General features: G+C 40.5%; 1 protein-coding gene across 1 annotated transcript in view; it reads left to right on the top strand.

The window, feature by feature from the left end:
* Window positions 1–26,894, top strand: part of brinp1 (bone morphogenetic protein/retinoic acid inducible neural-specific 1) — a 120,347-nt gene that overhangs the window by 85,946 nt on the left and 7,507 nt on the right. Inside the window, exons 6-7 of the mRNA XM_085463844.1 lie at window positions 18,780–19,016; window positions 22,712–22,934. Coding sequence (XP_085319970.1) covers window positions 18,780–19,016; window positions 22,712–22,934 — 460 coding nt within the window. The remainder of the gene's footprint in view (window positions 1–18,779; window positions 19,017–22,711; window positions 22,935–26,894) is intronic.

Here is a 26,894-nt window from a genome sequence, read left to right as displayed (position 1 = left end):
CACCCAGGGGAAAACGAATGATGAAAGACTCTGTAACTGTGGTCAAGTGTTTGAGAAGTGTGATTGCTTCTTTGATTTATTTCAGTTTATGCAGGTTATTAGAACTAGTTTGAAAATCACATAGGCCTATTTTTAATCCACACATCTCCATCTCCCTCTCAGAAGGGATCATTATTCCTTCTCCAAAGTCAGAAAACTAAGTGGTTTGTCAAAGAAACACTTTTAAGTCCTTGGCTGCCACTTACTCAAAGCACTCTATAGGTTTTGGGAAAAGCTTTATTGTCATGCACCAAATGTATTAGCCTTGTGCTTTGAAGAGTGCTTTGTCACAGAATTGATAGATGACAGGCCCGGAAAAGATTCTTTCTTTTGGTTTGATAATAACTCCACTAGAAAGCGAATGCTTTTATGATTGGTTACAGGCTTAGCAATTTTTATTAAACTAAATTATATTGGTGTGTGTGTGTGCGTATGTGTGTGTAGTGTGTATGCTTATGTGTACCAGAGAGCGGTGGTGGAGGCGGGGGTGTTAAGAGTTTGTCTGAAAATGTGTTCTTTGGAGAGCAATCATTGTTTCTGATTTTAATTAGAGGACAGCTGATGGTGTAACTTCTTCAATAACTGTGGTGCTCTTCAAAGTGATGGCACTTCACTCAGCCCATGAAGAGGGATGTGGCCAGTAGAGAGCTTTTAAGGTCTATGCTGATCAAATATGTTAATAATGAGACCCAACCATTTAATACAACTTATAGTTGTCAAGAAAATGGTTCAGTTTAGATGACTTTATTTTTTTTAGTTTAGTTGTAGTTTATTTATTTTTTTGTCTCTTATTAAACAATATATTTTTCTCAGATTAGAGTAGCCATCTATTTTTGTAAAGAACATTTGTTTGCAGTCTAAGAGTCGGTATGGCTTCACTTTACATGCCTACATGCCGTTTTCCGTCATTAACAACATAAACACAAACATCGAGGTAGTCTTTATCTTGATCTGTGAGGCACTGCTGCAAAAAAGTTGGACTCTTTGCCATCCTAATTCAGAAAAAGTTTGGACTTGGAGGAAAATACAAATAAATGCAGAATGCAATGATTTGCATTTAAAGATTGTGGAACAATTTCAGAATAATGTTCTCCGGTGTAAAATTGCAAAGGCTTTCATCATCTATAGTCCATAATATAAAAAGATGCTGAGAATATGTAGAAATTCAGCAAGAGTTTTGCCTTTCTGAGAGATGAAGTGGAAAATTAGTGTTGGGTGTCTGTGGTCTGCAGTCTCTCAAGCAGCATGACATTTAAAACATGTATGATTCTGTCATGGAAATCACTGCATGGGCTTAGAAAACACTATCAGGAATCACTCTCTCTGAGCAGAGTTCGCTGTGCCATCCATAAATGCAGGTTAAAGCTCTCTCATGCAAAGAAGATGCCGTATGTCCAGTAACACCATTGTCTTCTACAATACAGGGTGGGCCATTTATATGGATACACCATAATAAAATGGGAATGGTTGGTGATATTAAAGTCCTGTTTGTGGTACATTAGTATATGTGAGGGGGCAAACTCCTGAAGATGGGTGGTGACCATCTTGGATACAACTTTAGTTTTTTCAATTGGAAAAGGGCCATGTGACACATCAAACTTACCGGTAATGTCACAAGAAAAACAATGGTGTGCTTGGTTTCAATGTAACTTTATTCTTTCATGGGTTATTTACAAGTTTCTGACCATAAATAAAAATAAAATGTGTTCAATGTGCTGCCCATTGCGTTGGATTGTCAATGCAACCCTCTTCTCCCACTCTTCACACACTGATAGCAACACCGCAGGAGAAATGCCAGCACAGGCATCCAGTATCCGTAGTTTCAGGTGCTGCACATCTCGTATCTTCACACCATAGACAATTGCCTTCAGATGACTCCAAAGATAAAAGTCTAAGGGGGTCAGATCGGGAGACCTTGGGGGCCATTCAACTGGCCCATGACGACCAATCCACGTTCCAGGAAACTGTTCATCTAGGAATGCTCGGACCTGGCACCCATAATGTGGTGGTGCACCATCTTGCTGGAAAAACTCAGGGAACGTGCCAGCTTCAGTGCATAAAGACGGAAACACATCATCATTTAGCAATTTCAAATATCCAGTGGCCTTGAGGTTTCCATTGATGAAGAATGGACCCACTATCGTTGTACCCCATATACCACACCAAACCATCACTTTTGTTGTTCCAACAGTCTTGGAGGATCCATCCAATGTGGGTTAGTGTCAGACCAATAGCGGTGGTTTTGTTTGTTAACTTCACCATTCACATAAAAGTTTGCCTCATCACTGAACAAAATCTTCTGCGTGAACTGAGGGTCCTGTTCCAATTTTTGTTTTGCCCATTCTACAAATTCTGTGCACCGATCTGGGTCATCCTCGTTGAGATGCTGCAGTAGCTGGAGTTTGTAAGGGTGCCATTTGTGAGTAGCTAATATCCGCCGAAGGGATGTTCGACTAATGCCACTCTCCAGTGATATGTGGCGAGTGCTACACTGTGGGCTCTGGCTGAATGAAGCTAGGACAGCCACTGATGTTTCTTCATTAGTGACAGTTTTCTTGTGTCCACATTTTGGCAAATCCAACACTGAACCAGTTTCACGAAACTTAGCAAGCAGTTTGCTAACTGTAGCATGGGAGATGGGTGGTCTCGTAGGGTGTCTTGAAATTTGCTGCAATGACCCGGTTACTGCGTTCACCAGATATCAACACAATTTCGATCCGCTCCTCACGTGTTAACCTCTTCGACATGTCAATGGCTGTGAACAAAGAGAAACTTGTAAATAACTCATGAAAGAATAAAGTTACGCTGAAACCAAGCACACCATTGTTTTTCTTGTGACATTAGGCAAGGCAAGGCAAATTTATTTGTATAGCACAATTCAACAACAAGGTGATTCAAAGTGCTTCACAGAGACATTAGAAACAAAAACAAATAAAAAGCATGATTTAAAATTGATTAAAACAAGCAAACAAACAAACTAACTAAACACACACATTTCACACCTGTTCGCGCGATCTGAACCCTTATCGTAAGGGGAGCTACCAGTCCTTCTGTGGACGAGCTACTTTCTATTTTAAATTCCCTGAATTTAAAATACTCTCTAGACCCAGTCTAGACCCAGTTGGGGAGCTACCCAGAGCTCTAATCCCACACCTGTTCGCGCGATCTGAACCCTTATCGTAAGGGGAGCTACCAGTCCTTCTGTGGACGAGCTACTTTCTATTTTAAATTCCCTGAATTTAAAATACTCTCTAGACCCAGTCTAGACCCAGCTGGGGAGCTACCCAGAGCTCTAAACCCACTTAACAAACAAACAAACAAACAAAAACAGTATACAAAATCAAAACAGATAAAATCAGAACAGTAGATAAAATCAGTAGTTAATGTAAGTTTTGAAATTTAAGCTTAACAAACAAACAAAACAGTATATAAAATCAAAACAGATAAAATCAGAAATAGATAAGATCAGTAGTTAGTGTACGTTTTGAAATTTAAGCTTAAAAGTGTGGATTTGGTGCTTTATTCAAATGCAGCTGAGAATAGGTGAGTCTTCAACCTGGATTTAAATAAACTGAGTGTTTCAGCTGATCTGAGGCTTTCTGGGAGTTTGTTCCAGATATAAGGAGCATAAAAGCTGAATGCAGCTTCTCCGTGTCTGGTTCTGACTCTGGGAACTGATAAAAGACCGGATCCAGATGACCTGAGGGATCTGGAAGGTTCATACTGGGTCAGGAGGTCACTGATGTATTTTGGTCCTAAACCATTCAGAGCTTTATAGGCCAGCATCAGAACTTTAAAGTCTATCCTCTGACGGACAGGCAGCCAGTGTAAAGACCTCAGAGCTGGACTGATGTGGTCCACTTTTTTGGTCTTAGTGAGGACTCGAGCAGCAGAGTTCTGAATGAGCTGTAGTTGTCTGACTGATTTTTTAGGTAGACCTGTAAAGATGCTGTTACAGTAATCAAGCCTACTAAAGATGAATGCATGGACTAGTTTTTCCAGGTCCTGTTGAGACATTAGATCTTTTATCCTTGAAATATTCTTGAGGTGATAGTAAGCTGACTTTGTTATTGTCTTAATGTGTTTTTCTAAGTTTAGGTCTGCATCCATCACTACACCCAAATTTCTCGCCATTACCAATAAGTTTGATGTGTCACATGGTCCTCTTCCTATTGAAAAAACTAAAGTTGTATCCAAGATGGCCGACTTCTAAATGGCCACCATGGTCACCACCCATCTTGAGGAGTTTGCCCCCTCACATATACTAATGTGCCACAAACAAGACTTTAATAACACCAACCATTCCCATTTTATTATGGTGTATCCATATAAATGGCCCACCCAAAGGGTGCTGAAAGGCGTATGCAGGTTGTGAAGTAGCACTTCCTTCCGTCCAGACAATGTCTTATATAGGGAAGGTCTTGCATAGTTCAGCATGCTAAATGCATGGTGCAGCTGTTACACCACTGTGGCTTTGTCCAGGTGCTGAACTGATCTGCCCGCAGTCTTCTGATGTCATTGCACAGTGGCCTTTGCTTGATGTATGCACAGTGACTGTATGTTTAATAACTTGTTGTACACGCAGGGGTAGCACAGTTAATGTGGGGAAAATTATGGATTTATAAAGTAATTTTACAGTGGAAATAAAGTGTAGGGATTAAAACAATCAATCCATAATTGTAATACAACTCATGCATGATTCTAAATAAAAATAATATTATTTTTTCAATTATAAAAGAAGTCAATAAGCAAAAAATGTATAGCTAGAAATAGACAATACCAGGAGTGTTGCTCTGTAGCTGATTAATAGTTGAGCAAATAAATGGCTGAACATATTTTTGTGACTAATATATGGCTGCTAGGGTATACTACTTATTGTTCGGCTATTTAGGTTATTTCACATTGCTGCTAGTACGAGGATTGTATTATGTCATTTAAATGTTTGTCACATGATGGTCAGATTAAAAACAAAACAAAAACCACGCCAGTGTGTTGCTTTAAAACTCAAACAGTTTAGGTTATATTAATATAAAGGGAAGTCTTTATGGACATCTCTCTTTGGTGGAGGGTTCATCAAAAAAAAAGAAGAAAGGTCTTGGTGTAAATTACCAAAATCATTATCATGACCAAAAGAGTATTTGTGAAGGAGAGCAGGCACTTAGAACTGGCTTTGGTCTCAACTGCAGGTGGGAAGTGATGAATTATATCTAGTTTCAAGTACCACACGGTGGGGAGAACACTGGTTTTCAAGAGACGAGCTGAGTGAGTAGCCGTGATTTAGCCTGTCTCGGACCAACTCTTAATAAATGAAGGGGTAATGAATGTGTAAATGATCCTGGATTCTCCTAATCCCACCACCCACATCAAGCAAACAACATATTCAGCAGAAAAAAAACGACAATGCATATAAAATCCAGGAGCCCCATGGGTTCAGTGGGATAATTGCTTTCATTGTTCTGCTGTTCCTTCAGCTAAACCGATACCGATGACATTTAGATAAGTGGAAGTGACATACATAATCAGAACACACGAAATATAAATTGTCATCTCAGCAGCATGTTTTTCTTGTTTCTCCACTGTGAGGGAGGACTGTAAGTGTCATGGTGGCTCCAAAAGCATTTTTTTCCTCTTTAGACAAACACAGTTCAATTCTCTGCAAGATTTACTGTGTCCCTAGACTGGCCTTTACATTGAGTGGCCCAAAAAATAACAGCTTTGACAGCATTGTCCTCTTTTTACAATACACCATAAATGAACTTCTCAGACTGTCCCTTGAGGAAGATGACATTGGCTGGGTCCAGTGCTACTCTAATAAGCACTAGCAGCTCTCAGCACATCTAATGAACGCCCACCATGTGTCTCATTTACAAATGCCTATTGACCTTTTACCAGACAATTAGCTAAAATGCTAACTTTTGGCATTTAAACTGTGGGGAGGAGTCACAACTGGTCAATGTGGAAGATCACAGATCACTGCCTGCTATCTAATATGAAAATACACATCACCATGCAACATCTACGTACTTGATTCATTTATCAGCGGGAAGTGTGAGCACCTCTATAAAAGCAGACATTTTGACAGTTTGCTGGCCTGAACCATTCAGGTGTGTGTTAACACAATATTCATCCCAGGAGTGAACATCCCAGCAAATTCACCCCAAGGTCAGACCCTGCAATCCTCAGAGAAATTGCAAAAAACCTAAGAGCTGCTTCTCAGACTCTACAGGCCTCAGTTAGCATGTTAAATTTAAAAGTTCATAACAGTACAGTTAGAAAAAGACTGAAAGAGCATAGTTGTTAGTTTGAGATGCCAGGAGAAAATCTCTTCTCTCTAAAAATAAAAAAAGAGAGAGACTCAGCCTGAATCTTTTTGCATCCTGATGAAGTCTGGATGGTAAGAAAGATAACATACGCAAAGTGGTTCATTATTCAAGTTTTTATGATTTTTCCATGTAGCTTCTCCTGTTTACATATATTTTCTGTACTATCTGCACTAGAAGTGCATGGGGAAAGTGCTTTTGAAGGAGCTGGCTACAGAAAGCAATTCTGAACGACACTTTTAGATGGTACACCTCCAGAATTCCTGTTTGCGTTCTGTTTAATATGTAAGTGATGAAACTGTAGTCATTTGTGATGATCCAAAATAAGACTTTTCAAGTACATTTTGTTCTCAGTTTTGTGTTTTTTTGTGTTATTATTCTATTTGTGTTCATTTGTCTTAACTCACCTTTTTCTCAGTTTCTCCACTCTGTGTTTTTTACCATTGTTTTTCATGCTATTTTTTAATTTAACTCTTCAGCAATCCAAATCATATTCCATATTGTGTACACTGGGCATTTATGTGTGAAGCTTATGCCACGTCTTCTTCATTTTATGTGAATGAATAGACGGAAATGAAAAAAGGGTAATCTAGACCAGCCATTTTAATTGCTTATGAATTAAATAAAAGGATCATATTAATATGCAGGGTCACATGAGTTACAACACAGATGCATTAATAGAAAACCCACTCTATTTCATTCTTCTATTTAAACTTTTAATCATGACTTTTTTCTGGTTTTACTATTGTATTTTTTAAATCCAGACCTCTGTACTTTATCAGGTTACAGGCATACATGCCATATGCACAAATAACCAATCACAAACCTGTGATCTGTTTTTTTTTTTCCAGTTTTTTTTTAGTAATTTTATTCGGTAGGATTAGGTCCAGAACCTGTCACAGGCTGGGTCTTCGACCCAGCACTTTGAGTTTTCTTTGTATTGTTCTTATTTTTTGAGATGTTGTTAGTTTTGTGTTATTTCCTATTTGCCTTTAGTTTAGGCAGTTATTGTTCCTGGGTTTTCTATGTTTGAGTTCTTGCATTATTCATCACGTATTTGGTATGTTAAGTTTGTATTGTCATGTCTAGTTTTAGTGTTTCCTGTTTTATTCTGACAGTGTCATGTGTTCTTTGGTCATTTTATTTAGTTTCACTCCTCCTGGTCCTGTCATTAGATTCATGTCAGTCAGCTGTTTCCTCATGTGTCTCCACTTCCCCTGATCACCTCATGTGTGTATTTAAGCCTTCTGTTTTCTGCATGTCATGGTCGGGTCGTCTGTTTATCTTACCAGAGTTACAGTCACAGTCATAGTCTGCGCCTGTTTTTCCACCATAGTCATAGTTACAGTCTTTGTCATAGTCTTTGTTTCTTAGTGGTTTTTTTTGTCAGTTTGCTTTAGGTTCCTGGTTTTAGCCCTGCAATCATCCAAATAAAGGATCGCTTTCTGTTTAAACTTACAACTCCTCGTCTTCATCTGCCTTTGGGTCCTGTTTCCATTCACATCTGCGCACCCCGCCGTGACAGAACGACCCGACCAGTATGGACCCAGCGGATGTCTGCGAGGATTTTTTTGAGTTCAGCACTCGTGTGACCATCCTCCAGGGACAGTGGAGAATCTATTCAGTATGCAGACAGGAGAGTGAGAAGGAGTCAGTTAAAGTTCAGCTACGACAGATCTTGTCTGCTTACCCTGTTTACACGGCGGAATTGTCGGAGGATGTGCAGGATTTCGTTCGCACAGTTTTGCCACCGCAGCAGCATCAAAACCACGAACAGGAATCACTGCCGCTGCCTTGCGAGCCTGAGACGGTTCGTGTCGGTTCGCTGAGACTCGCCGCAGCGGCACCACCTCTCAGCTCATCAGTTTCCACACCCTCGTCACAGTCTTGCCACACTCTTGCCACGGTCCAGTGCGAGGAAGCGCTGGACGCCATAGATTTGGACTACGACGAACGTCAGGCAATATTCAGCGCTCTATTGGAGGAGGAGCTCCGGTGGAAGCCACGGCTCATTCCAGAGCATGAGCACCCTTTCCGGGGAACTCGACTGGCTCTCGGGGGTCCCCGGAGTTACCAGGGACTTCCACCCGTTGCTCCGCCGTCTCCCACTCTCGAAAAAGCGGCGTGCGCGCCACCGACGCTCCGCACCACAAACGCAAGGGAGTGACTATGTTTTGGCTCCTCATGTTTTTTCTCCGGAGGTTAGAGAAGCTGACACTGCTTTTCCGGTTCATGAGCCCGGCTGTAAAGAGACTGTTTGCACAGGTAATGCTAGCCATCAGGCTCAGCTAAGCTGTTGTGGGACTGCATACCAGGCCGTTTTGGAGCCGGGGACGGAGGTGCAGCTTGTGCAGCCTTTTTCAGTGTCAGCCGGAGGGCCCGGGGAGCCCGTCCAGCCTCATGCTTCGTCTGCTGGAGGTTCGGGAGAACCCAGCCAGCTTCATGCTTCGTCTGCTGGAGGTTCGGGAGAACCCAGCCAGCCACACGCTTCGTCTGCTGGAGGTTCGGGAGAACCCAGCCAGCCACACGCCACGTCAGCTGGAGGGCCCGAGGAGCCCGTTCAGCCACACGCCACGTCAGCTGGAGGGCCCGAGGAGCCCGTTCAGCCACACGCCACGTCAGCTGGAGGGCCCGAGGAGCCCGTTCAGCCACACGCCACGTCAGCTGGAGGGCCCGAGGAGCCCGTTCAGCCACACGCCACGTCAGCTGGAGGGCCCGAGGAGCCCGTTCAGCCACACGCCACGTCAGCTGGAGGGCCCGAGGAGCCCGTTCAGCCACCTTCTGCTTCACCACCTGTGGCTGCAGCGCCACCTCCTGCGGCTCCCGTGCCGCCACCTGCAGGACCACCACCTGCTGCACAACTGCTTGCTGCTTCTACGCCTCAGCCTGAGGACGACGCCTCACCTGGTTCTGCCACACCTCAGTCTGAGAACACATATAAACTCATTTCACCCAATATAGACTGTGTGTTGCGGCAACTTACACAGCCTCATGCCACGTCAGCTGGAGGGCCCGAGGGGCCCGTCCAGCAGCCTTCCTCGTCGGCTGGTGGTTCCGGAGAACCACACCAGCCTCATGCCTCGTCAGCTGGAGGGTCCGAGGGGCCCGTTCAGCCTCCCGTCTCCACTGGAGGGTCCGAGGGGCCCGTTCAGCCGCCTGCCGCAGCTCCATCATCATCCTCGCCTGCCGCAGCTCCATCGTCTTCAGCCTCGCCTGGCCCGGCCTCTGAGTCTTCAGCCTCGCCTGGCCCGGCCTCAGCCTGTGCTTCGCCTGCTGCAGCTCCAGCCTGTGCTTCGCCTGCTGCAGCTCCAGCCTGTGCTTCGCCTGCTGCAGCTCCAGCCTGTGCTTCGCCCGGTCCGGCTTCCGTGTCTTCATCTTCGCCTGGTCCGGCTTCGGCCTCTGTTTCTGTGTCGGCCTCGCTTGGTCCCGCGGCTGTGTTGCCGCCGCCCAAGCCACGTTTTGCCCCTCGGAATCGCCGGCCGTTTTCCGGGCCGTCAGCTGGACTTTGTTGCCATCGGGGTCGGCCCCCTGAACTGATGAACTGTGACCTGCTGTGCTCTCGACCTCCGGGTCGGCCTCCTGAGCTCATGGATTTTGGACTGCTGGACCGTTGGCCTCCTGGTCGGCCTCCTGAACGTTTGAACTTCCTTTTGTTTTGCTGTCGACCTCCGGGGCGGCCACCTGACTCGCTTCGCCATTCGCTCCTGTTCTGCCGGGTTCATGGTCGCCCTCCTGAAGCTGGGTCTCGGACTTTTGTGCCCTTGTTGTTTTTGGCCTGTGTGCTTCTGATGCTTTGTTTTTTGTGGTTTTGTTTCTGGCCCTCCTTTCCTGGTCCCCCTCCGCCCGCCCTGGGTGGGTTGTTGTGGTTTTGTGTTTGTTTTCTGGGTGTTTTCGGGCGTCTGGAATCCGCCCTTACGGGGGGGGGGGGGCTCTGTCACAGGCTGGGTCTCCGACCCAGCACTTTGAGTTTTCTTTGTATTGTTCTTATTTTTTGAGATGTTGTTAGTTTTGTGTTATTTCCTATTTGCCTTTAGTTTAGGCAGTTATTGTTCCTGGGTTTTCTATGTTTGAGTTCTTGCATTATTCATCACGTATTTGGTATGTTAAGTTTGTATTGTCATGTCTAGTTTTAGTGTTTCCTGTTTTATTCTGACAGTGTCATGTGTTCTTTGGTCATTGTATTTAGTTTCACTCCTCCTGGTCCTGTCATTAGATTCATGTCAGTCAGCTGTTTCCTCATGTGTCTCCACTTCCCCTGATCACCTCATGTGTGTATTTAAGCCTTCTGTTTTCTGCATGTCATGGTCGGGTCGTCTGTTTATCTTACCAGAGTTACAGTTACAGTCATAGTCTTCGCCTGTTTTTCCACCATAGTCATAGTTGCAGTCTTTGTCATAGTCTTTGTTTCTTAGTGGGGTTTTTTTTGTCAGTTTGCTTTAGGTTCCTGGTTTTAGCCCTGCAATCATCCAAATAAAGGATCGCTTTCTGTTTAAACTTACAACTCCTCGTCTTCATCTGCCTTTGGGTCCTGTTTCCATTCACATCGGCGCACCCCGCCGTGACAGAACCACACTATGACTTGGAAAAAAAAGTTTAAAAAAACAAAAGGAAGCAAGCAAGTAATATACAAGCTAGTGAATCTAGTTGTGGTCAAAATTTCTCCTAAAGACACCTAGACTGCCTTTCCAAAATATAAGAATTTTCAAGGGGAAATGTTTTTCCCCTCCTTCCCACCCCTGTGGTCTGCTCTTTGTAAGCTGTGGGGCTGTGAGCCAAAGATAACACATTGCGGATATGACACTCCCTGGATATTCCCTTTGCTTTAACTTAAATTTAGATTAGAATGTTGTAGTGTAATCTCACATCAAGGCAGCTACCTATCAAAGCCTAAACTCAGTTTTCTCCCACAGTTTTGCTTTGTACAATATTTTTCAAATAACTCTTGTACTCGCTCTCCTTATTTTCTCACTTTTCAGCAATCACCAGAATTAAAATTCATGCATGACTTAGCAAAGCTTTTATCTGTTAAATATGTACCCTCCCATTGCTTAAATGTAATATCACTGTGAAGGTTTCAGTATTACATTTTGCCTGGTTTGGCATCTGAGTGCATGCTATATGGAGTATTTTACTGGCAGTCCTTGGATGAGTTATAAAAAAAGTGTTTTTTCTAGACACCCATGATGAAATCATAGATTCAACATAAATTATGGTATTAAGTTGCAGACAGTGATAATATTTGGCATGATACAGTTGTATTTTTTGTTGCAACCTAATCAATTATAATTAATAATAATATTATAACATAAAACCTACAAAGGCTTTCACCTTTAATGAATCTTGTTACGTTCCCCTGAGGGGTCTAGGCGGTGAGGGGGAAGTAACAAAAGGTGTCCAGGTCAGAAAAAGGAGGCAAAAGGGTTAAATTAAAGAGTTTTATTAAAGTAGCTCAACTAAGAGAGACGGACAAGCCGCTATCACCATTTAAGAAAAACAAACAAAACTCAGGCGTTGGTCAATAAAGTAAAACGTAAGCCAAAAAGAAAGAGAGCAGCTCACTAGCTGAAAACACGGACATGCAGCTCACTAGCTGAAAACCACCAAAACACAGCTCACTAGCTGCAAACTCAACTAACACTCAGCTCACAAGCTGTAACCACACTAATGGCACTCTGGCCCAGAGCTCACCTTTCCCTGGGCTTAAATACTTTTAATTACTGACGTGAGTCAGCTGTGTAACAGGGAAAGGTGGCACCTCAGGCAGAAGAGGTGGTGGGACACGCCCACACAGGCACCTTCAGGAGGAGGCCCTGCTAGGGCCGTAACAATCTTTTGAATGATTGGAACATACACTTTTTAGGAATTGGCTTGTTTGTGTTTTTTATTTTAGATCTGACTGAAAGATGCACACTATTTAGTTTTACTACAGCTGGGAGTTAAATATGCTTTTATTCTTCCTCATCAATTTGTTTTTTATTTGTTCATCCTCTCTCTAGGCTAACGCCTAAAAACCTGATGATGTTGGTTTTGGCTGAATTCTCACTTTCAGCCTCCTCTGGGACCTAGAAGTAAAAATAGCTTACTAAGGAATGAGAATTAAATGAAAGAGGGGATTAACACATGGTAGGTAAATAGTCTAGATTTGAATGGTTTTCTTGAACTCTTGCAGAGTGTGTTTCAGGTAGCGAGACAGGAATAACAAATCTATTCCCTGCCACCTGATAGTATTTATAGTTTATTAATTTAGAAAATGTATTTTTAAGTGGCAAACCAGTAGGAGCTTTAAATGCATTAGGGCAAAGTCATAGAATATTGTTTGTGCAATGTGATATCCTACACAGAGCGACAAAACGTGTACTGGGGCTGAAAATTGCAAATTGGTAACGTATATTAACTGCATCAACGAACGATAAAAGGCCCAGCAACCTCCACAACCCATTACCCTGCAAGGATCCAATCACCTCCAGTATGGCTGTCATAAATTAGCACCAAAACAAAAGCAAACTAATTTGCTTCTTTCAGTCCCCACTGCATGCTTTTCTCTTTCTCCGGTTTCCTCAAGAGCCTAAATTGGAAGAGCCATGAGCCTATCTTGGAAGATTTATGAATATGTTAGAATAGCCTGAGCCAACAGTTTTCAAAGTGGTGAAGTGAAAATAAATTAAACTGGCCCTGTAGGCAAGTCGTGCACCGAGTGATGAATTAGATACTCATTGCTCTGTCGCTCGATGCCTGTCCCTCTTTTCAAGTGAAAATGCTGCAAACGGGGAAAGACAAACAAGCATACAAATCAATTAAGTTTCTTTGATGATGGACTTGTTGAGAAATTGATTTGGGGACTATAAGTGTATTAGTAAACACACTGTTCTGGTTACCAGTGAATAATTTACTAAAGAAAAATATCTGATGTAAATCATAAAGAGAGAGGAGCACAACAATAAATCTACAAAGGCGTTTTCATCATCTTCCCCCCCAACTCAGTCAGCCTCTCTCTTTTTGCTCTGCTTCTTTTTCTGTACGCACAGAGATAGTAGTCCTGCTGCATTCATCTGTTTCTCGCTGGGTCCTGCAAAACTAAAATTATTTGACGACGTTTAGAAATTACAGGGTAACTTTGGCTATACCCCATGGTTTGTCGCGAATGTCTGTTGAATTGCCTCTCAGAAGGACCCATGCATTTTTGAGGCAACTCTCTCCTTTGTCAAAACACACATGCTTCTTGGCAAGACATGCTATAACATAGGATCATTTTAAAAGTGGATGGCTGCGAACACGTTTTTCACTTCTCTCTAACATGCTAAAACCCCAAACCTGATGAAATCTTTCCATGTTGACCTGGAGGTCAGCTTTCAATTGGAAGTGGCCATTCAGGTGAAAGTTTCGATTTGGTCTAGCATGATCATAAATCTCTTTTTCTTTTCTGCTTAGTCTTGCTAGCTGCCGCTTTTGAAAATGCTGTGGTTTTCCACACAGTCATCCTTTTAAAATGAATTTTTCTCATCAGTTCAGTTAGAATTGTATGTATATATTTATTCATTCATTTATTTATTATTGCATTTGGAAAGACCCATGCAGCACAGGAAGTGTTTTTGCAAACGCTTTTTGTATTTGCTCAAATGGAAAGAAATGTTGATGTGCATTTACAGAAAAGTAGTTACTTTATAATAATGAGGAACACTTTAAATGATTTCCTATGAAGTCAGAAACTGCAATGTCCATTTGTGTTAATGCTGTTAGACTATTAGGAGTACATATAACTGTAATTTTCCTGATATTATCATTTAAGTTATTGTACAGTAGATTGTCTAGAATTCAGCAGGTTTATTTATTATAAGAAGAGTGTAAAGCAAAAAGGCATTTCTCAATACAAATAGATGAACAATATGTCTGCGTTTAGGGACGTTTGATGTAAAATTTGGACTTTTGATCTGATGTGTGTACACAGCCCATCGTGACACTTTGAGGGCAGTTGTATGTTTTATAACTGAAATGGGAATGTCAGAGCTTGTCATATGTCTGCCCCCCCTCCTCTCTGGGGTTCTCGTAAAACATGTGATTTCTGCAAGAGGCTGCAAAGGGTGTGCACGTGCGCATGTACATGGGCGTACGCGTTTCTCTGTGTGCATGCGCACGATTGTGTGACTAATACAATATCTCACCAGCCGAAGCCTACTACTACAACTGCTGTGCAGGGATACAAGGCAGCACATGACAGAACAGCTTGAACAGCGCAGCTGAAGTGCACATGCAGCCAACAGCAACCACCTATCTAATTACTTGCTGAAGCCGATTTTGTATTAGGACTAAAAATCATTTCTAAATTCTACTTAAATGGATGAACACTGTTAAAGTGTTAAAGTGGGGAAAAAAAGAAACACTACAAGTCTGCATTGGTGTCCTGTTGTGATGGTTTACAAAGTCAAAGGTGGGCAGAGAAAAGCAATCACCAAATTACTTTTTACTCTGACCCATCATGTATATCTGTGTTCTGTGTGCAGCACAACTGACAATAATTCAGCATCATGTCGAGCTCATCCACCTCTCTAGACCGCCTGCCCTGCTCAATTCAGCAACTGCTTCAGCATGCAATTTCAGCAATTCCTCTTTTTTCAGATAGCAGGGACAGCGAGCTCTGAAGGCCAAGACCATTTTTATAAGTAATTTGTGCTTTTACAATGATTGCTGCACCTGCGTCATCAAAGCTAAACTTATATAGAGATATTATGTGGGACATATGTTTGGTCTTTTCACGGACACATATCATGGATTTGCAGGCTCTTGCATCTCAGTACATCATAAGGTATGTTGTCATTTCATGAAATATCTTTTTTCTTTTTTTGCTATTTCATATATACACATTTTATTGTATGCTTCTGTACCACAAAAACCACAGGAAAGGAAGGAAAAAACATTTCAAATGTGTAAATACTAATTAAACTCACAAACAATTATTCTCCACAACATTTTTTTTTAAAACGTACTGTAACGCTAAATTTTGACATCTCAAGCTGCTTCCCTCTAAAGTGCTTAGAACACTTACGATAATCTGTGATAATCTACTCACCAAAGATACACCAACACATTATCCATTTGAATGCTAAGTACACCTCATTCAGAACTTTAAAAAATGCTAACATATTCTGAGAGCTTAGAATAGCTCCAGTGGAACATGTTATCCTCTGTCAGGCCCAACACACACATACACCTACACACACAGAGGCAGAGACCTAAAGCGCTTTATGCAAAGAAATGAAAAGTGGATAAATAGCTACTTCAGCTGCACCTTTACCTCATAGCTTGCTAAGAAATAGGCAAACGCAGCAAATCTCATATGGTGTATTAAGTATATAGGATCAGCAAGAATGGCTGGGTAGGCCTAGACTGAAGAGAAACAGACTCTTATCCAGTTCAGAGGTCTTTGGTTTTGTATCATGGCTGTACCGATAACCTCCAATGGTAATTTAATGCCTCCATTGAAGTAATGCACTTTATTGCACCAGTGGATTAAGTAATGATTATTTTGTGAAATTGTGGCCACACAATGGTCAATTAATCTTTAATGAAACTGTAACTTATGAGGCGGAGCGTGGCTTTCCAATAAGCAGGCAACTGCTTGCCAAAGCAGTTACAAGCCTCAGTTGCGGCCTACACACCCTATCTATCACCATGTAAAAATAGAGCACTCTCGAAAAAGACACAATGAAAAGGCGAAGTCACACTTGCAGAGTCTCAGATTTTAGCATTCATGGAATGGTAGCGGGCCTATATCTTCCAAACTACGTGAAGAAAATATATCAGCCTCGGATGTATGCAATGAGATTAACTGCCATTTTGAGGTGCTATTTATTTATTTAGAGCAAGCCAGGCACATGGGTTGCAGGGAATTATTTGCACTGACAGAGCATGAAGTTGGGGGTTATCAAAGAGCTGCACAAGAATTCCAATACAGTACAGTTTCATTTCAGCATCTCCTCCTTAATCATGGTAAGTATAGCTCCAGTATGTAGTGTTTTCCTTGACATGCACCTGCCTCAGAGCCACATAGAGAGAAGGTTTAAACCTCATTCATTTTGAATGTATTCACGTGTTGTTGCAATAACACAGCAAAGCCGAGTAAGTCACAAAGATAAATGTTTTTACTCTGATTAGTTTCTCATTTCATTTTTGGCCTGCGGGTTTTAATTCTCTCTCTCATTCTGCAATGCACTAACAAACGCTGATGGATTTACTTTCTGTTCATGACATCATTCTGCACACGAGTAGAAGGACAAGACACCACATTTCCAATTCTTGAGTGTATGCTCAGTGCGAGAATGTAGAGGAGAGCAGACGAGGTGAAGAAACGGGAATGAGGAGAGTGATTGATGGAGTGAATGCGAGCCAAAGGATGATGGAGAAGAGTCAAAGGGTATGTGCATGTGTGTGGCCAGTAGGAGTGAGTGTAATGAAGTAAGACAGTGGAGATCTGTGGGAGGCAGAGAGAACGGGACATAAACAGTGAAAGAAGAGACTGGAAAACAAGAAACTGTAAGACAAATAGTTCCTGCTGCAATTGTCCTGTTGCAAGAGTGATATCGGAAAAAGAAAATATGTACATGTTGATGCAGAGATTGAGGTATGAGGTATGGTTAGACAGACGAGGGAAGGGGGGAGGGCTGAGGCACTCGGTGTTATTGTGCACCCGGCCGCTGGCACCAGCACTGTCAGTGAGCAGCGTTGATCCGTGAACTTGCCATCTGGATTTTCCCACAAATCACATTAAAGTTTCAAGCCCAGGAATACATCAAGCTAAATGAATATTGGATCCAGACAGGCCTGATGGAGAAAAAGCCCTGTGCAACCCAGCTCTTTTGTGGTCAGACATGATCTATTCATCCTCTTTACTCCCACCATCCCTTCTTCCTTCTGTTCTCCTCTTCCCTGATAGGCAGTGGTTCTGATGAGCTGTGCAGGAGAAAGGCACTTATTATTAAATAGGTACATATTACAAGTACAGACTCTAGGACAAAGAATATGCGAGTAATTAAATTGTTGCAAAAGGTAAAACTACTTGCAGAAACCTGAAATTTGATCTAAAGTAACATAATCTAAACAAAAATATCCCTGAATATCAACCTTTATATGAATTATAAAACACTGCAGATTGAAATAACTAAACACAGCGTGCATTAGTTTTAATTCTTTTACCTGAAATCAGCTTATGTTTTAGATCCCACTTATTAAGGCCTTAATCTGTTTCTCAATTGCACACAGTTATACGTTTATTGTAGAGTATGTTGCAGCTAGAAATAAGGAGGATTAATTGCTGCATGTGCATACATAATAAGGGACACTGTTTGACACCCTGACAACACATTGAAAATGATTCATGAGCACAGTATGAAATTATATGCTTACTTTCCCTTTCATTTTAGCAACATTATGTTGACTTTGCATAAATTGATTTCAGTTTTCACCGAAAGGTGAAAATAATATGTGTGTGGCAAAAATAATGCAATCATTCATCATTCAATAACATGTTTTGTTCAGGTTCCTGGTTGCATATTTTCTGCTGAAGCGCTGTTTGTGCTCAATTAAAAGCCATTAAGAAAATATGGCCTCGCCAAGATTCTGTTTCATTCAAGAAGGAAAAAAATCTATTTAGTTCTTTTCCAATCCAGTGGCTTGTAGAGCTAGGGATTTATTTTCCCCAGGCTTGGACTGAAGAGAAAGCCTGTACTGTTAGTTGTCCAGGCTTCAGTTGTGTGAGATCCCCAGAGTGAGATATGGATTGGCTTGGAGTCTAGAAATTATAAATACCTTGTCAGTGATAGTGAAGGCTGAAGAGGTTCAGCTTCAGCTCTAAATTGGGCTGAAGAACACGCATTCAGCTATTGAGATTTCTCTATAATTAGCAGAATGCTGCATAGTTTGGGTATGCAAACCACAAGCAAGTATGAATGGTAAGACACAGTAAAGTACATGCATGCATGCTAGAAAACGAATGCTGTGGGAGATAGCTTCACTGCTATATGCGAACCAATACGACACACAAGAGCAGGCATAAATCAAGGATTTATACATTGTCATCGTGAGCGACCCACCATAGAACAAGCAGTTCTAGCTGAACAGAGAAGATTGCTGGAGCACATCCTTTAGAAAAAATAAATGAGTACTTATGACACAAAGCAATCTTAGTAGAGCAGTCAGTCAATTCATTGCTTTTTCCCTCTTTTCTGGTAACTTGGTCTGTGGAGAGATGCCGTATACATCTCAAGATACAGCAGCATGACAGACAACATTTACCTCATATTTTTCAGCATATTTTTAGATATTGTCTTTTTCAAGATGGTTTCTTCTATTATATTTTCTTCTGTATTTTATTTATTATCCCATTGTGTTTTTTAAAAAACCCCTGTTTCACATTTATCTGTTTTTCAGGCCTGCAGGTTATTTTCCCAGAATACCTGCAAGAGAAATTTGTCCAGTCAGCTCTGAGCTACATTATGTGCAATGGAGAGGGGGAATATGTGTGCCATAACAACCAATGCATCTGTCAGTGTGCCGAGGAGTATCCCCAATGCAACTGTCCTATAACCGACATCCAGATCATGGAGAACACCCTGCTGGGGATGTATGAGTCATGGGCAGCCTCCTACAAAGACTTTGAAAGCTCTGGTAAGCTTGAATATCCTTCTAAATATGATAAGAATCATCAGATCTCATGTCCATGCATTTAAAAATTAATCTTTTTAAAATTTCTCCCTTTTTGTTTTGTTCAGTTTTACAATTTTCTATGAGAGACAAACTGTCATACATTTCGCCCCTTTAATTCTGAAGTGCTTATCAAAATTTGAGCTGAGGCAGCTCTGTGTTTTTTCCAACCCCCCCCCCCCCCGAACCCATATTAATGAAAAATAACGAGCACCTTTAAAACTAGCATACATTTATATTATGCTGCTGCAAAGGGTCAGTAGCCTTGGCAATCTTGATGATCAGTCTTCATCCTCAACTAAATCGATGCATTTAGGAGGAGATCAGAAAAACACTCACATGGGACTGTGACTTCTTTTTTTTAATGACAGTAAATAGCAAAATGATCACGTAACCAGATGCTAATTACACAATGTAAAGGTGTCTGTAGAAGTGAGTGCAAATGCAGGCACAAAGGCGGCAGTAGAAGTTTGGACACAGCAGAGAAAAAACACATATTGTGCCTTATTGTTTTATGGCAAGGCACCATGTATATCTATTATTAATACGAAATAAAAGTGTCTTGATACAACCTGCCAGCAACAGATAAATATATTTATGCACCATAGGGGTAAGTTAATGTTAGTCATGAAGGTCACTGAGTGCAGTACATCTTCAAAGAAGTACTTGAAAAGAAAGAACACTGGAAGAAGCCAAATAAAAGAACATAACTTCTTTTCAGACCAAAGCACAAAGAGTTGTGCGGCCTCTGCTAAACATTTGAAAAATAAATGCTTGAGAACAGGTTCAAAAACCTCAAAGCATCAGATTGACATATGATATAGACAATCTGTATAATTCAGCATGTGTAAATGTAATGACAGGGCACATTCAGTGCCTGCTAATATTTGCAGCACTGGAGTATTCTGCTGCTTAAACTAAATGGTACACCAACATTGGTTTGTGGAAATGTTCTGTAGGTACTATAGAAAAGAGAGCTGATGTGACACTACACGATTCATTTATTGCTTAGCATTCCTTTCAAAAGACAGAGCTGTGGCAGTATAACATTACTGGCTGTGAGAAAAGCTGCAGCTGCTCTGCTTATGCTCATTTTAGCTGTGACTGTTGCTTTGTTGATATTGCTCAGACTCAGCTGCATTTGTAGTTGAATGTATTCAGTGAATTTCTCTCATTAAACTTAGTCAAGAAAAACATAATTATGCAATACATGCTTGGATTTTACAATAGTTTGTTTTTTTTTTCAGATATAAAACAACAGTCAGGCTATCAAACAATGCCTGTATGTGGTTAGTATGTAGGTAGTTTATCTGGGTATATACTGCCTCAGCACTGAGTGAGAGCACTGACCAAACTGGTTTATCTACTTATTTAGCTACAGTGATTCCCGAAGTTACACCTGTTCCTTATGAAATAGGCTATGCAGACATTATTGTGGCTGAAGATAAAACGAAGGCAATGAGCCAATACGCAAGTTATTGCAAAGTGCAGTTTTAGTGTGAAGTAAACTTTGTCCTATGGGATCCAAAACAAATGTTCACATACACAAAGATAACCCAAGTAAATGCAAAATGAATTTTTACAAAATTAAGTATGTTTTCCGAAAACCCTTGGGGATCCTAAAGATGAGTTTTTGGCAAATGTGACATGAGCCTTTGTCTTCTGGTTTTCACTTTGGAATTCTCCCATGGATGCCATTTTTCCACAGTCTCTTTCTTATCTTTCTTGTTGAATCATTTCTTCATTTGTGGATAATGGCTGTCATCATGGTTTGCTTGAGTCCAAAAACCTTAGAAATGACTTGTAGCCCTTTTCAAATTGATGACTTTGCTTCTCAGCTGTTTCTTTAAATTGTGGCATGATGTGTTGCTTCTTGAGACATTTAAATCTACTTCACTTTGTCTGACAGGTTATATTGGACTCTTTGATTCAACGTGCTGGTAGTAATCAGGTCTGAATCTGGCTAGAAAGGGGGACATTTGATTTTTTTTTTTTTTTTTTTTTATGTAGGGCTTGTTAGGTCCTTTTGATAAATGAAAATCATGAATTAAAAACATTTTAATTTAGTTGGGTTATCTGTGTATAATAATTAAACTTACCCAGTGATCTGAAACAGTTAAGTGTGACAAATATATTAAAACTACAAAATCAACACGAGGGGAAATACTTTTTTACAGTACCATAAAGTGCTACATCTGAGTATAATTTAAGGTCATTTTTTTAAATCTACAAGCTCCTGCTACATAGTTTAGTTTATCTAATGCCACATCAATTGATTTTCTTTGATTGTCTCAGATTTTTATTTTTTATTTTCACTTTTTTATTCAAATGGCATAGGATATCCGTACAATCTGGTGAAAAATACATGTGATACAAAACAACAAAGTGAAATGTAATGGCACAATGGGTGAAGTATGGTTACATTGTGAGAGCTTTAATCTCTAGATAAGGTGTGCTGGATGGCTTAAGATAAGGACTATGTGGAAGCACTTTCAAGGAAGGAGTCCTTGACGGCTTTGAAGCCTGTATAAAAGGACTTGGCAACTATTAAACTGGCATTGGGAGTGACTCAATAAAAGCGATGTTTTTTGGTGGGAGAATCAGATATATCTGAATACTGAGTGCTGGAGACACCCGGCTTTTCTAGGAAAAGGGAGGTACCTGACATTTCTGAAAGCTGGGTGGAGGGATATGGCAAGTTCAAAACAGGGGAGAAGAAGAAATCTGGCTTCTTTGAAGAAGAAGAGGAAAGGAGCTCTGATATGCCTGTGCGGAGGGTGGAGGAAATTCTGACATTTCACGGCAATGGTTGAAAAGGGGTTCTCAACTGTGGTTAATTCTGTTAAACTGTCTTGAGGAGGACTGCAGGAGGGTTCGGCTGTACAACGGCATCTCTTGAATATGGGATTTGTTGTTCACGAACAGAGTGGAGCAGTTTTTAACTGTGTCCAATAATATTTATGTCATACTTTTCATGGTAGACTATTGCATCAAGTTTATAGCTTTAACAAACTTTTTGCATTTATAACAAACACTATAAATGCAAAATTATTGCTCTTGTTGTTCGTCTACTTTTGAACTGTATTCAGTTTAAACTGTAGGAATTAAAATGTTTAATTAATGAGCTTAGTATTAAGGATGGATGAACAATGAGTTAATCTGAATTAACTGACTCAGTTGATTAGCACGCCAAATAAAAGCCTCTTTGTCCACGTGTATTTTTGTCCATTTGTATTTTTCAAGCATCTTCATGCTCATTGTTGCCAAAAATTGAAGCTATCGTTGAAAACAGCAGTTGTCTATGGAGGAGACATACAAGAATTTTTAGAGGCAGAAAGAGGGACACAAGGACAATCATCACCACTGGTTGGAACAAATTTGTTGAGGCAGCAATCTTGAAAAGGTGTCGGGGAGCACAGAGTGAGAGGGTGTTTACTGCGCTGAGAGTCTCATTTCTCTTCAGATACTCACAGCAGTCGAAGTACAAAAAGCACAGTACAGACATGAAAAAAACCATGTCAAACCTCACGTTTGAAGATATAAACTTGGAAACTATAACTTATAAAACGTACTTTGTTGCAAATATTACAACAACAGTTGTCTCCAGCTGTTTTTTTGTTTACTTTTGTTCTTTTAACGGTTCCCTCTCTGTCACCTAGATGAGTTCAAGTCATTTCTGAAGAGGCTGCCCTCCACTCATTTCCTCCCCATCAGCAGTGTGCATCTTCTCTGGGGCAGCGACTGGGATTTGCAGGCCCGCTACAGGCTTCTTCAGAGCTCCCTGGAGGTGCAGCGACTGAAGATCCAGCGCACCGCCCGCAAGCTCTTCAGCCTCAGCATCCGCTGTCACCACAATCCCAACCACCAGATGCCTAGGGAGAGGTGGGTAAAAAAAAAAACTTAATTCAATGTTCTGTTCAAAATTAGCTATGAATTTACTCGGACAAGCCTAAGGTGCTGTTTCTGGTCTTAACATTTTTGGGATATCTGCTTTTTTTAAAGTAAAAGAAGATATTAAAATGTATCTTGCAGAGGAGTGACATCTTTCAGGGAAATTTCCCTTTTGGATTGATGTATGGGTTCTGTTTTATTTGGTGCTCCTTGAAGCGTCCACAGTGAGGATGACATCCATTATACATTTTAACTTATGGTTCTGTTGTTTCTGTCCATCAAGTCAACTTAGTGCTGAGGCTTGCACATGCAGAAAACACTCTACCTCACTCTTGTATTTCACTTTGCAATCTAAAAGGGGGGGAAAAATAGCTGTGGGAGTTTTCTTGATAGGTCATTGCACACATCTGTCACCACCTACTGCAGTTGCAGCTTAAGAGCCTTGCTGCGGATGTGCCATTGTGTCAGCGCTGCATGAAATGCCAGGAATTTTCAACCATCCACTCTAGCAAATATCAGAAAACACTATGCAAAATATGCAAAGTTCCTGGCTTCCACATGAAACACCCCCAAAACTGTTATGTGTAGGGGATGTCACCACATAAATGGAAACAGAATCCGTAAAATATTCATTTAAGTGGTCTGAAAATGAGCCGCTGTCAACTGTCACTGACAGAAAAAGAGCACACCCACATTTGTGCGTGAGAGTTGGCAAAGGTTTGTTCTGAAGTGTTATCAAAGAGCTGCAGTATGTGCTTCCCCGTCCATGGAGTATGCATCAAGAGTGCCTGATGGCACTGGAAATAAGAGCTGCATGTTTATTTGCTTGCTTGTGTAAGACAACTTTGCATCAGATGAAGGAATTATTTGGTTTTATTATAACCGTGTGCATTTGCAGTACATATATACGTACAACATTAAGATTTTCCTTTCCGTTAAGATATTACCAACAAGGACTCCAGTCCTTCCATTTTTTCCAGTCAAACTATAACAGATAGTCAATGAAGAGACTGAGGCAAAGTTGAAGGCCTGTGTGTTTAAGATGTGTTCCAACGCATCTTCATGTCAGTCAGGCTGTGAGTTGATGAAGATGTGAAAAAAAACTATATTGCTTGGTTCCAGAGATGAAAAACTGGTGCATCGGGATTCGAAATGACAGCAACACACATCCCTTGTGAGAGATCATTTGTCCCCTCTCCAGTTCATACTGTATATCAGACCCCTAGTGGGAAGGATCCACTTGCTATTTTGCATTATTCTACTTTGAGAGTAGTGTTCATCAACCTCCGAGATATTTTACTGAAGAAAGAATTGTATTTGTACAAGCTTGCTTTTAACCCAGAATGTTTTTAACCTTACCAAACTATGATTCAGCGTAACGAAGGTAAACCTTGATAATACCCATCATCAATATGTAACTGATAAATTAAGGTTAACCGTTAATAGTTTGCGAAAGGTTAACAAATCCTATAAACATTATTTCAGCTGATATTAAGTTAAAGTTTACAATTGTTTAAAAGCATATGAGCGGGTGGCTGGACTGTGAACCTGAATAAACCTGGAACGGCTTTTTCCACTACTATTGTATTTCTTTTTTATATACAGGATTCACTTTTGCTTTTCTTTAGTTTAGTTGTTTGGTTAGGTTAAGGAAAAGATCATGGTAAATGGTTTTTAACCCTGCATGGCTTAAGATTATCTAGTGCATTCAGACTTCACTTTTGTTCTTTGTCATGCCATGTAAATCTTCATTATGAAGCCTTAATAACAGTGAAATGCATAAAATTGACAAAAAATATACTTCAGGTAATTGTTACTGTCGCTTCTCAGGATTATGAAGCAATACCTGATACACTGTAACCAGTGATGGGAATAATGGCGTTACAAATAACGGTGTTACTAATGGCGTTACTTTTTTTCAGTAACGAGTAATCTAACTAATTACTATTTCTATCATTACAACACGGTTACAGTTACTAACAAGAAAACGCGGTCCGTTACTATTTTTCAACAAGCAGACGGTTGAAGCTGTCTTCAGCTTACCGCATCTTATATCAGTTGCACAGAAGTAGCTGTAAGTAATCTGGACGCTACAGCCTTAAGCAGCTGCGCGCGCTCCCGTGGGCAGTTATCACTTTCTGGCAGACAATTACTTTTTGGCACAACACCTCGAGCTAGGGGGTAAAACAATCGCATGAGTGCTGCTGTTTGACTGAGGAAGAATAAAGTAGTCGTGGTAAGCCAATCACATGACCACTTCAAGATGACAAAGCAACAAGGTGATATATACCAGTTTTTTAATTGTGCTGAGAGGCCACGTAAAACCAGAGTCATGATAAACAATATATACGCGGCGTTTTTTCCTCAATCGTTTCGTCACTTTTACTGTCTATGGACAGCGCTAGCAGACACTCTCTGCTTATGAGCAAAAAATTAAAAAAACAAATGAACCAAAAAACAGCCCGTTCCTGTTGGTGGAAAAATGCACCATGTCGACCAATCAAAAAATTATATGGCAACATGACATTGTTTAAGGAGAGGGGGAAGTTTCAGGAGTGACGGCGAGAGAGAGAGAGAGAGAGAGAGACAGCAGAAAAAGAGAGAGAGTGAATTTGGAGATGTGAGAGATTTGTGAGTTTAGCGTGTTTGGAGTGTGTAGTTAATGTGTTGTCTTGTGTAGTTAGTGTGTAGTGTTGTGGATAGTTTTGTGTTGTGTGTCAGAACAATGAGGCGACTGCTGTCTCCAGGTAGAAACAGGAGTGATACACCTGCTGCTGTCAGACTTGCAGGCATCAGGCTGTGATGTTCTCCTTTATAGTGGACATAAATTATTTTTTGGAGTGGCACAAATAATTTGTGTGGCATCTTATTGATGCAGAACAGCTGATTGTTCTGTAAACAGTTTGAATGGTTATTAAAAAGGGGTAAGGTAAATGGCTGCAAACAACTTTGTTTGCAAAACCTGTGCATAGGATTTTAAAATTGACAATTTATATTTACATTTAAAGTTATAAAATATGATTCATTAAACATGTTTGTGGTTGTTACAGCAAAAATATAACTTTCTACTCGGATTTTATGTTTTTTGCCTGATTTTAGATCAATTGTGTTAATACAGTATGTCAAAATGAAAACATAACTGTAAATTCAGACACGTGAGGTTGTGCTGAAAAGAATGATACCAAACAAGGCAAAGTAAATAGTTTTTAAAGGTGAAATGTAGAGGTCAAATCAAAAGTACCTAAAAATGGCCAATTATACTCTGGACCCCAGAGGGTTAAACATTTTTCTTAAAGTAACGCAATAGTTACTTTTCAAGTAATTAATTACTTTTAGAATCTTGTAACTCAGTTACTTTTTTGAAGAAGTTACTAGTAACTATAATTAATTACTTTTTCAAAGTAACTTGCCCAACACTGATTATAACTGATAATATATAATTAATAATGTAAATTTGTATCATAAAATATAACAAATAAGCATAAATTCGAACATCACAAATGACTAAACATTCATTCTCATTTTATTGTCTGTTAACAATTAAAATAAATGACACGCTACTGACAAAAGTTTCATAAACTACTTTTTAATATTGAGCATTATGAGGTGCTACCTGTTGTTGGGAAGGAGAAATACAGCAATGTGACAGCAGAGTTAATGCTATTAAATTACAAGTATCTCAGTGAAACAAAGATTAGAAAGGGAGAAAGGGAAATCATTCCATTAGATTTGTTAACGCTAATAAGACAAATCTAATATCAGGATCTTAGCTGCAAATACCAATATGTAATACAAAGGTGATATTAGATCAGTAATTTATGAGAAGGCTGTGGCTGCGTGTTTTTTGCAATATGGTGGAGTGAGAGAAAAGGAGATTAGATGTGAAAAGGTGAAGTAAAATCTGTAATCTAATTTGGGATCATGCAAACATTCATAGTGCAGAAATGCAAA

This window comes from Copadichromis virginalis, linkage group LG7 (genome assembly GCF_057382275.1).
Source record: "Copadichromis virginalis isolate Kocher_CV1m ecotype Utaka linkage group LG7, C_Virginalis_male_GT1.1, whole genome shotgun sequence".
Taxonomy (NCBI): domain Eukaryota; kingdom Metazoa; phylum Chordata; class Actinopteri; order Cichliformes; family Cichlidae; genus Copadichromis; species Copadichromis virginalis.
This window is presented reverse-complemented; position numbering and strand designations above follow the sequence as displayed.